Source organism: Cnephaeus nilssonii, assembly GCF_951640355.1.
Source record: "Cnephaeus nilssonii genome assembly, chromosome: X".
In the NCBI taxonomy this organism is placed as follows: Eukaryota; Metazoa; Chordata; class Mammalia; order Chiroptera; family Vespertilionidae; genus Cnephaeus; species Cnephaeus nilssonii.
Genome location: NC_137071.1, coordinates 17,637,528 through 17,649,463, shown reverse-complemented (window position 1 = coordinate 17,649,463; position 11,936 = coordinate 17,637,528). Strand labels below are relative to the sequence as shown.

The window sequence follows — 11,936 nt, the reverse complement described above, 5'->3', positions numbered from 1 at the left end:
TCTTCAGGGTAAGTCTTAAAAAGTGGAATTACTAGGTCACAGGTAAATGCATATTTAGTTTTGTTATATATTGTCAAATTCTGTAAGGTAATATTTTGATAATGTTTGTACTCATGTTCTTAAGTAATATTGCAACTAAATAATATTCTCAAGTAATATAATAATAAAGTAATAATTTTGAGCTACCTTTACCTGATCTATTTAATGATGTTACATTGGGTTCATAAAAAACTTTTGGAAGTTTTGTTGCATTTTCCATGCTCTGGAATGACTTGTGTGACAAAATTGATGTTTTGCAAGAGTATAGAGAATAAGGTAATCGATGCTCTAGGTACTCATTTCTGAGCTTCAGCCATATCAACACATGGCCAATCTTGTGTCACCTATATATAACCTCAGCCCCAGATTATTTTGAGACAATCATCTATAACAAGCATGTCAGACTCATGGCCCACAGTGAATATTATTGTGGCCCAGCCAATGTAACAGTATGTAAGGAACGTTTTAATAAAAATTTTCACTTAATTTTTATAATATTCTGTTATACACAATTATTAATGAACTAAAACGTTCACTAATGACTGATTACTAGAATCGTGTTGCATTCATTTCCCTTACACACCTTATGCACAGGCGCACCATTTCTCTCCACTAATACCAGCATCGAATATTTTAGCAGCTGATGGCCACATCATTAGTCTTGTTCTGACTTGTTTGGTGTGTGCAACAGGAAATATTTCGCTTTTGGAGAACACGAAAAATGGGTTTATTTGTGTTACGCTTATTAATTTGTGCAGTTATTCAGTGATTGGTAAGTTAATGTTCAAGAAAAAAATATTTTTATTAAAATGTTCTATTATTTTATGTTAATGATGACTCATTTCTTTCAGTCCTTTGTACTCAGCATGTCTCTACCAAAATAAACCTACATTTCTATGAAAATTGAAACTTTTTTTTTTGCGGCGCATAGAAACTTAAACCTTGTTTATTTGGCCCGTGTTAGCCTTTTAGTTTGACATGCTTGATCTATAACAATAGTTATCCTATTGTGTACCTTTAAAGGGTAAAGCGTTTAATTACACATATAGGGACACTGGTTGGCAGAATTCCAAGATGGCCTACCAGATTCCTGACTCCCCGTGTACACACATTTTACACCAGTCTATTAATCAACCACTCATCTAGGTGCTGCTACGAGGGGTTTTGCAATTGTAATTCATGTCTTAAATAATTTGTTCTGAAAATAGAGAGATTATCCCCCATGGGTCAAGCCTCATCAGGTGAATCCTTACATGGGATGGGTGTTTCCTGGTGAGAGAAATTTAAAGCGTGAGAGGGAGGTTCTCCTTTGCTGGCTTTGAAGATGGAATTAACAGCAATTTGAAAATGACCCCTAGCCAACAGCTAGCAAGAAAATGGCCACCTCAGTCTTTCAATTTCTGGAACTGCATTCTGTTAACTGCATTCTGCATGGCATTGGAAGGAGCTCCTGAGCTCCATGTGAGAATACAGCTACCTGATACATTGTTTGCAGCTTTGTGAGATTTCTGACCCAGGAACTCAGGTACTACCTACAGAACTTTCAGATAGATACTAAGTGTCTGTTGTTTGAAGCTGCTCAATTTGTGGTAGTTTGTTATAAAGTAAACGAATATACACACTGAAAAGTTTTTTTTTAACCTTTATTGTTGAAATTATTACACAGGTCTTTCTTTTCCTTCCATTAACCTCTTCTAGCCCACTCCTGTCCCCCACCCTCAGGCCCTCACAACTCCATTGTCTGTGTCCACAAGTTATACATATCTGCATATAAATTCATTAGTTGATCTCTTCCCACCAACCTTCCCCTGCCTAGCCTATTAGGTTCAACAGTATATTCATGCTTCTATGTCTCTGGGGCTATTTTTGTTCACCAGTTATTTGGTTCATTAGATTTCACATGAGTGAGATCATATGATACTTATCTTTCTTTGACTGGCTTATTTTACTTAGCATAATGCTCTCCAGGTCCATCCAGGCTGTTGTAAATGTTTTTATCTGCAGATTCTCCTTCTTGTAATTAATCTTTTAGGATATACTCTCTTGGCTACTTTTACTTATCTAATACTAGTATTAACTATTAATATTTATTCTATACATTACATCCCCAGGCCTTATTTTATAGCTGAGTTTGTACTTTTTGGCCACCTTCACCCATTTCGCCTGCCTTCCATTCCTTGCCTCTGGTAAACACCAGTTGGCTCTGTGTATCTATGTGTACATTTCTGTGTTTTTTCTTTTAAAGATTCCACATGTAAATGATACCACACAGCATTTGTCCTTCTCTCTGTGTTGAAAACTTTCTGTGAAAAGAATACTGCTTGAAAATGACCACTTATTTCATTTAGCCTAATGCCCTCCAGTTCTGCACATGCTGTTGCAAGTGGTAGGATTTCTTTCTTTATTACGGCTGAATGATAGATCCTTTTCTACGTGTGTGTGTGTGTGTGTGTGTGTGTGTGTGTGTGTATCACTTTTCCTTTATCTATTCACTGAACAATGTACAATTAGGTTGTTTCCATGTCCTGGAAACTGTAAATAATCTTGCAATGAACATGGGGGTAGAATTATCATCACTTCACTTATATTCTGAATCTAAATAAACTTTCTTTTTTAACAATATCACTTGAAAATTACCTAAGAAATAAGTCAACAAGGTATTTGTGCGCATCACAAATAATGGTCAACAAGCATTGCCAACCACAATGTGGAGAATTCAACTCAGACCTCAATCAGGCTGAGAAAAGCTACTGGATGTTTCTCCGGATTTCTCACTGACCTCCCAATGGATCTAATGTCTGCTTAGCAATGGAAACTAACTAATATGCTATCTCCACCCACTCTTTACACTCCTTTTCACTTGTTCTTTAAGAAGTGGAGAATATATCACCTTCTTTTATATGATAGCTTCTCCTACAGTGTATAATTGCATGGGCAGGTGCAGGATCTTATTTGCCTAAACATTCCCAGCATAAGCATGAAGACTTCCAAAGAGCTGATGCTCAATTAATGATTGTGTAAAATAAAAGTTATAAACTAAGAGGACTTACATTCTCAAACATTCTTGAATAACATCAGGAAATCCTGGTATATACCTTACAAATTTACCAAACGAAAAATGATAAGATGGACACTTAATTTGCTTTCATGTCTTGGCTGTAACAGATAATGCTGGGTACCGGATAGGTAATAAAGGCAGTAACCTTTTTAATATCTACGTATGGTTCAGATGTGTACTAGACTTATGGTGAGAACATTTTATTTTGTTAATCCTCACCCGAGCATATTTTTTCCATTGAATTTTTTAGAGTGGAATTTTTTAAGGGGGGGCAGAGAGGGAGGAAGGGAGGGAGGGAAAGAGGGAGGAAAAAAGGGAAGAAGGGAGGGAGAGAGAGAAAGAGAGAGAGAGAGAGAGAGAGAGAGAGAGAGAGAGAGAGAGAGAGGGAGAGACTGATCCCTTGCCTCCAGCTGACGCCCTGATGGGGGCCAGGAATCGAACCTGCAACCGATGCACAGGCCCTTGACCAGAATCAAATCCTCGATTCTTCAATCTGAGGGTCAATGCTCTAACCACTATGACGAACTGGCTAGGGAGACACTTTTAATGCATATAAATGTCTAATCACTCTGTTGCAAACCTGAAACTACTATAACATTGTATTTCAACTGTTGAGTGGAAAAAAATTAAAACAGAGTGGCCAATTTTTATTTTATCCATCTATTATCTATCTATCTATCTATCTATCTATCTATCTATCTATCTATCTATTTGGCTAGCTCGCTATCGATCTGCTGTTCCCAACTACTTTAGTGTAAAGTTCTTTCACATCCCAAAATATATTCCTATCCTAAATCTAGGTTATCTTGTTCTAGATCACAAAAGTGATTGAAAGATTTCCAATTTCTGTTTCAAAAACAAAACTTTTACTCCTAACTTGATGAACAGCAATAAATGTGAGATCCATTTCATTCATAAACTTATATCCTGAATCTTAAACATTCTAAAAGAACATCACTTGAAAATGCAAGAAAAACACACAAATATAAGTCATCAACATATTTTGCATATAGGAAACTGCTTAACGGGCCTTTACAGACCAAAAGTGAAGACTCCACCTCAATGTCACTCAGGTTGAGGGTAGCTGCTAGATGTGGCCTTGGGAAGAGTAGCAGCCTTGGGTACATCTTCAGCTCTGGATCTCTCCTCTGCATCTTTCAAAGCTTCTTCATAATGCAGTTGGAAGGTAGTGGGAACGGTATCATTGAGTTCAGCCCAAAACTCTAGGACTTTCATCTTGCTGGTCTCAGCGTGGGTTCTTGGACCCCACAGGAACTCATAGCGTGGAGGATCACTGTTGGGCACCGGCTGGTACACCAGGTATTTTTCCTGCACCAAATCTTGAGTGATAAGCTTCCTGGGCTCCCCAAATAATAAGTGACTCTTACCAGCAAAGATACCCAAAGTATTCAGGAATACCCAGGTATTCTCCTCAGAGACACGGTTGCCATTCAACAAGATAAAACCGAGGACAGGCATCAGAAGCCCTTTGGTAGGAAATCTGAAGCCGCTGCTCACACTCTCATCTTGACTGACGACAAGGGTGTAGGTATTACCGTTGGGCTCAACTTCTTTCAATTCCAGGCCAAAGAACATATCCATGCGCTCAGAGGCTCTCCTGAGGATCTCAGGGAAGTCCTTCCTGAACCACTTGTGAATTATCTTCAGCATGTCTCTCTTTCTAATGGGCTCATTCCTTTTATATTGATATAGCAGGTACTCTACCAACATAGTTGCCTTCTTACTTAGTAGACGTTGGCCAGAGCTCTCAGCGGAGGTTGAGGCCTGGGAGGATTTTTTACTTTTCTGAACCTGGCCTTTGGCTTTTACAGCAGATCTTTCACCTGAAGCACCTGCAGCATCACTGGTGGTGGCTGGGGCACCCGGAGGTGCCTGGAGAGTGCCAGCACCAGTGGAGGTTGAGGGACCATCCCCCAAAACGGAAGAGGAGGAGCAAGCGGCCTCTCCTTCCTCTCCTGCAGGGGCCTGAGCACTCTTATCACCTTGTTGCTCAGCTCTGTTTTGGCGGCGTTTCTCCCGAGCACGGAGCTTGCTCTTATGACCACGAGGCATGATGGCTGTTGTTCAGGACAGCAGACAGTAGTGTGAGCAGCTGCTCTGAGCACCTGAGGGATGGAGAAAGAGTTGATGTGAGCACCTCCAACAGGTATCTTCCAGCTGGGGTCTGTTGAAGGTTGCCTATGCAGGCTTCTCTGAGGGCAGTCTTTTACCAACCCACAAGGCTCCTGTTCTCCTGATCATTCTGTCTCCTATGAGCCCCACAGATAAACTTTAGAGTGAGTACCCCACTACATGCTACCAGCCCTGCCCTGAGTTTACTCAGGTGACAATGGGTAATGTCAGTGTGGCTCCCTTTACTCTGGGATGTGGGGTCCTCTCAGTGTTATCATGTCAACTCTGAATAGAAGCTGGGCACCCTTCCTTCTGCTACTCTGACATTGATATTTTAACTTGCCTTGGGACCTAAGAGAAGGAACTGGAGGGGAGTCTCAGTCCACCTCCCTAACAAGGGTCACCCCATGTTGAGAGCTTAGTGGGGGATACTTTGTGTCCTGAGTTTGTTTTTCCCCCAGTTGTCAGTCAAGCTCCTCACCTTGGCTACTTGTAGAGGCTGGCACCATTCCCTTTGGCTGACTGGTGGCTAGACCTTCAGACTAAGGATCTCACCTTCCTTAGACTAGATATAAAGAAGTGAGGAGGGATGCTCAACATGACAGCCCTTCCTTGAGATTCCCTGAGCTGATATTACAGGCTTGGCATAGACCCCTTGATGTCACTTTTATTCAGGGTTGGTTGATTTCTTGAGTCATCTCTCAGGTTCCTCAATAGGACTCCTGGTGGAAAACTCACAGTAATAGCCAAGTTACCTGAACTCTAATAAGCAGAAATGAAGTTGACCTTGTCTGACTGAAAGTGGTCTCCCAAGAGTGGGGGCTGTTGCAAGCAGTTTGGGATCTTACTGTAGGTTGTTCTACACAGGATTTCAATCCAAGGTCTAAAATTCAACTCATGCTGAGGTCATCATTTCTCTATATGCTTGCCTAGATGACTCCCTTCAGACCAATGTCCTCACTTCCCTGTAACCCCTGAGTGAGGACTGATGGGCACTCCTGCCTGACATTTATACTTGAGGTGCGATAGCTAGCACTGAAAATAGGGAGGATACTTTTTGTTTCTTTGTTTTGTTAATCCTCACTGAAGGATAGTTTTTCCATTGAATTTTTTAGAGAGAGGGAAGGAAATAGAGAGAGTGGGAGAGAAACATTGATGTGAGAACAGATCAATTGGTTGCCTCCTCTAGGACCCCAACAGGGTGTGTGTGGGGGGTCCACCTTCAACCCAGAAACCTGCCCTTAACCTGGGATCGACTCCAGGACACTTTGATGTAGGCTGACCATCTAACCAGGAGGCACACTGGCTAAGGCAGGGAGGATTCCTTGTGGCCCCACTGGTACAGGGTGGCACATCCCCACAGTCCGCAGTGGCCTGTCCCTGAAACCTGGCATAACACGAAATTCTCCCTCCGCTGACCTGCGGTTGCGCCCTTTGACCTGACCAGTCACCTCCCTGAGATGACCTGGGAAGAAGTGCGTGCAACTCATCATGGCGACAAGCCCTAGTCCCCCAGGGGTGACTCCCACAGCCTCCCCCAGTGTAACCACCCTGAATCCTGGTAGAGACTGGGTCCCTCTGTGTACCCTCCTCCAGTAAACCAAGGCCCTGACCTGTCTGAGACACCACCTGAGGAATAAGGGTCACCGCGGCCTGCCGGCGCTGCTCGCGGCTGCCATGGCTGAGTCTGGCGGGGTGACCGCTAGAGGGGAGGCTGGGTCGCTCTTTATTTCCTTGGCGGGGCGCTCCCTAGAGCTGAGTGCAGGGGTTGCTGCCCCACGTGGCCCTTCCGTGGCCCTTTCACCGAGAGAGGCCTGCCCTGAAGCACGAGGCCTTCATCGTGGATCACCTTGATCCCTAGAGCAAGGCCTTCTCACCAACCCATTCTAGGCCGCATTCAGTCTCAGGGCTGTGCGGGAACTCTCCCAGCCACACTGGGAGAGATGGGGGCCCACCTTCGTAATGGGAGGTTCTGCAGTTCACTGGTAGGTCCTCACCTTGACTCAAGGCCAGTCCTTCGAAGCCGCCCGCTGCCAGATAACCGCCACAAATGCGTGCTCGCAGTTAGGTGGTCGACGCCCCAGTGGAAGTGGGTGGGTCCTTCCCGGAGGCGGGGCTGTCCAGAGCGCGCCTGATGCCGGGAGCCTGAGGGATTAGGGTCCGTGGACCCCAAGTCCTCACTCAGCCTCCCCACTTTTGTGTCTGCAGAGCTTGGACTCCTCCCTCTGTTGAAGCGGGAGGGCCTGACCCCCACAAAGTCCGCTGTCCCCCGAGACCCAGGGAGGCAGGCAGTGAGGAAGCCCTGCCTCTGAAGCGGGGCCCTGGGCCTCAGAGGCCTGAAACGGGGGATGGGTCACTGCTGGACCCTACTGTGTAAGAATTTTGCTCTCTAGGTCTTCACTCACGTTCCTAACCTGGGGTTCCTCTCTTTAGTAACCCAGGTCTGTCCTTATTTAAACAAAGCCTCATGTTTGTGAGTTCCTAGAGGGGAAGTTTGCTATGTGACGCACATCTAGTCCTACTTCTCTTCCACGTAACATAACATTGACATCAAGACAAATTTCCTGTGAGAGCCCATGTCTAGGGAGCGTTTCTACGTTCATCGCTCAGGGGTCTCATCATAGCTTCAATTAAGGCCATCACCACTTTTTCTACAGAACCGGGGCTGCATCCGTCAAAGTGAGGACCTTCACTCCCTGAGATCTGACAGGTAAACATAGTGATATGTCTTCTACAGTTCCCCATGGCTAAGAATAGAATGGGGCTCTATTTGACTCCCTCTCCTAGTGGGGGTTTCACCGTAACAGTTAGGGTCTTTATCAAAGCTCTTGTGAAGGCCTAGGCCAGTGGTCGGCAAACTCATTAGTCAACAGAGCGGCAAACGGGGGCTCACGAGCCGCATGTGGCTCACGAGCCGTGGTTTGCCGACCACTGGCCTAGGCTTTCTCTCTCTTCATAGCTGGGACTTTCTCCATTCGTAGAAGATCACTTCAGGAAGATTAAAAGGGTTCTGCCAGAACTCTCTCCTGAGCATCCCAAGGCCAATAGCATTGGGGGAATTTGTGGGATTACTCTGTTTGGCATGGGTGGTTCTCTAATTCTTATTCAGCGTCCACACCTTGACACCTGACCATTCTTGGGACTCTGCTACCCCGAGGCTGCTCCCATCAAATCAAGGTACTCACCTTTTGGGGACCTCCAAAGTTCCACATCCTGCGGAGACTTTTCCAGTCCTCCAAGGGTTAATGGCCTGAGCCACACTTGTGGAACCCCACTGTTGTTTTTTTTAAATATATATTTTTTATTGATTTCAGAGAGGAAGGGAGAGAGAGAGATAGAAACATCAATGATGACAGAGAATCACAGATTGGCTGCCTCCTGCACGCCCCCCATTGGTGAGGGGGGAATCGAGCCCACAACCCCGGCATGTGCCCCTGGCCAGAATCGAACCTGGGACCCTTTAGTCCGCAGGCCAACACTATCCACTGAGCCAAACTGGCCAGGTCCCCGCTGTTTTGTTTGGGTCCTTTCTTCATTCCTCATTCAGAGTTCTCACCTTTATATCTGTCTGTCTGTCTATCTATCTATCTATCTATCTACCTACCTACCTACCTACCTACCTATCTATCTGCTGACCTGAGTTTGTCTTTCTTACACCAAGGCTCTTAAGTACTTGAAAGTCCTAAAGGATAATGCTGGGCATGCTCAGCTTGACAGCCCTGCGTGGCCCCTTTCAAGCATAGAGGGGAGGGGTGGAAGCATGTCTGTGTGTGACCCCCAATATTCTGGGATATTTGTCTATCCAGCCCTCTAACATTGGGGCCCTCCTCTTGGCTCCTGCCTCTTGGGATAAAGGCTTCCTGGAAAATGCCACATCCCTGCAAACCCTGAACAGTTTCCTATCTGCAAATCTTGGTCCCTGCTTTAGGAGTGATGTGAGATGGGGCAGCTGAAGCCCAAGTCAGGAGTCCCAGGACAGGACAGGAAGGCAAAAATATGCTGATATTTTCCTTCTCTTCATCAGTCAGGTTTATATTCTTATGTAAAGTCCGTTCTAATATTCTACCAGGAAGGGGAAGTCTATGATAATTTTATGAGATTCTGATCTTTTCAGGTTACCTAACATTGCATATGTACATGATCATGCTGTCACCAACTATTAGCTTTCTATTCAGGCCTCTCATTTAGTTTGGTATTCAAATTGCTCTGGGAATGTAGTCCAACTCAGTAGTATGACCATAGATTCTTATTTTTATTACCTGAGATACATTATTACGAAGAAAAAAGAAAATTGAATTCAGAAGCACAAGGTGGGCCTCACGCTGGGATAATTGGAATAGTGTGAGCTCTAAACTAATTCAGACCAGGGGTCGAGTTTCAACCTTGTCCCTTAACAGCTGTGTGAATTTGGGCACATTTCCGGCTTTAGTTTTTATCCTCACCTGAGGATATTTTTTTTCTATTGATTTTCAGAGAAAGTGGAATAGAGAGGGAGAGACAGAGATATACACCAATGTGATGGAGACACATTGGTTGGTTGCCTTCCATATGCCCCTGACCAGGGCCGGGAGCCTGCAATTAAGGTATGTGGGCACATTTCTAAATGTTGTGAGCTTCAGGCTCTGCATCTGTGAAGTGGGTTTATTTGATGAGCTCTTATTGCACTAGACTAGTGGAATGTGGTTAATATGTGTCAAGTGCCTGGCACAGTGCCTGGCCTGTACTGAGACTGCAACATGGCATTTATTACTATGATTCATTTGAATCCCAATGATGCCAACCACCCTTCTGGGATTGTTTGTATGTTTTAATACAGCAGAAATCACCAAATATGATGCATTCTATAACAAAGAAAATCCAATCAACTAAAATGCTGATTACTCAGAAAAACTAAGTAATATTTTCCTATTACATGATTAGTCATTCAATATGGATACGAGGTATACTTACCCAGACAGATGCAACACAAAGGTCCTAGAGTTTGTGTCAAGAATCGACAACTTCCCTCCCTCCCAGCATCCTTTCATTTAAACCACCGTTATCTACATTCATGTAACCAGCACCAAAACCCTAGGACTTACTTATACACAGGGTAATTTAATTTGAATGCCCTTTTGATGGAGCAGACTTTGACCCTCCAAGCTTAGTGCAAAGAGTGCACAGTGGCCCCTTAACTTCTCACCTCAAAAGAGACTCACCCTTACTTCTCAGACATTCCCTGAGACAATGTGAATAAAACATCTGATTCGCACATTGTGTTCATCTACACGGGAGCAAGAGCACAGGACACATTTGATCCCTGGCCCAGGTGGGAATTCTCTCTGGTTTACCCACAATCCCAGAGTAACCCAACATGAAGCTAACTTAGAATTCCCTCCCACCGAGGGACTTGCAGGCCCAACATTGCTTTGCTTTAGGGCATTTTCACTCGAAGCTTTAATCTGGACCCTCTCCTTTTCCTCATCTTCCCTTTTTTGCCTGTTCTTTATGTCTGAGAGATAATCTCACCTTCTTTTTATTTTTTTTAATATATTTTTATTGATTTCAGAGAGGAAGGGAGAGGGAGAGAGAGATAGAAACATCAATGATGAGAGAGAATCATTGATTGGCTGCCTCTTGCATGCCCACTACCAGGGATTGAGCCTGAAACCCAGACATGTGCCCTTGACTGGAATCGAACCTGGGACCCTTCAGTCGTCAGGCCGATGCTCTATCCACTGAACCAAACAAGCTAGGGCTCACCTCCTTTTTATATAATAGCTGTCCATAACCACTAAAATTCTGTGGGTAGTGGCTCAGTGTTTTGTTTATTTGTTCATTTGTTTTTAATTTCTATCCCCAGTACTAGCATTGAGCCCTCCAAACAGTGATACAGTTGCCATTGGTGAGTATCAGGTCTAGGACAGTTACCTGGGGACTGGTCGTGTGCATGCCCTTTTCGTAACACAGTCTCTTATCCTAGGTGAGGTCCAGTTTTATGACAAGGATATAGGAATTGTTCACTTCCTTCACGTCAACTCTAAGACCAGCTCCATGTGTTCAGCAGCTCTCCTGAGCATATTAGGAAATGTTCCTTTTTTAAAAAATGTATTTTTATTGATTTCAGAGAGGAAGGGAGAGGGAGAGAGAGATAGAAACATCAATGATGAGAGCGAATCATTGATCAGCTGCCTCCTGCATGCCCCCTACTGGGGATTGAGCCCGCAGCCCAGGCATGTGCCCTTGACCGGAATCGAACTCGGGACCCTTCAGTCCTCAGGCCAATGCTCTATCCCCTGAGCCAAACCAGCCAGGGCAGGATGTGTTCCTTTAAAATTTTTTTTTTTTAAATCTTCACCTGAGGATATGTTTTTATTTATTTTAGAGAAAGAAGAAGGAAGAGGGAGAGCGAAACATTGATCAGTTGCCTCCCTTATACTCTCTGAACGGGGATTGAACCTGCAACCTGGGTATGTGCCCTGACCGGGAATCCAACCCATGACCCTTCAGTGCACAGCTCGGCTCTCTAACCACTGAGAAGTACTGGGTAGGGCAGGATGTGTTTCTTATCTTTTTTTTTTATGACATTCTTCACCATGTCTGTCTTTGTGATGTACTCTTTCAGTTGATAGCTAAGCACAAGGAAATTCATCAACAAAGCCACTTTGTAGTCCAGGGGTTGTTTCTTCCTTTTGTGGCCACTGGAGTCCTCATCTGGTATGTTTGA

The 11,936-nt window shown here is 44.3% G+C and overlaps 1 protein-coding gene across 1 annotated transcript; it reads right to left on the bottom strand.

Moving 5' to 3' along the window:
• Positions 1–4,162: 4,162 nt before the first annotated feature.
• On the bottom strand, positions 4,163–5,170 carry LOC307095981 (melanoma-associated antigen B4-like; the record flags this gene model as incomplete). The annotated part of the gene is made up of 1 exon (XM_079765613.1): positions 4,163–5,170. The coding sequence occupies one exon, from the start codon at positions 5,168–5,170 to the stop codon at positions 4,163–4,165; it is 1,008 nt and encodes a 335-aa protein (XP_079621739.1).
• Positions 5,171–11,936: the final 6,766 nt, after the last annotated feature.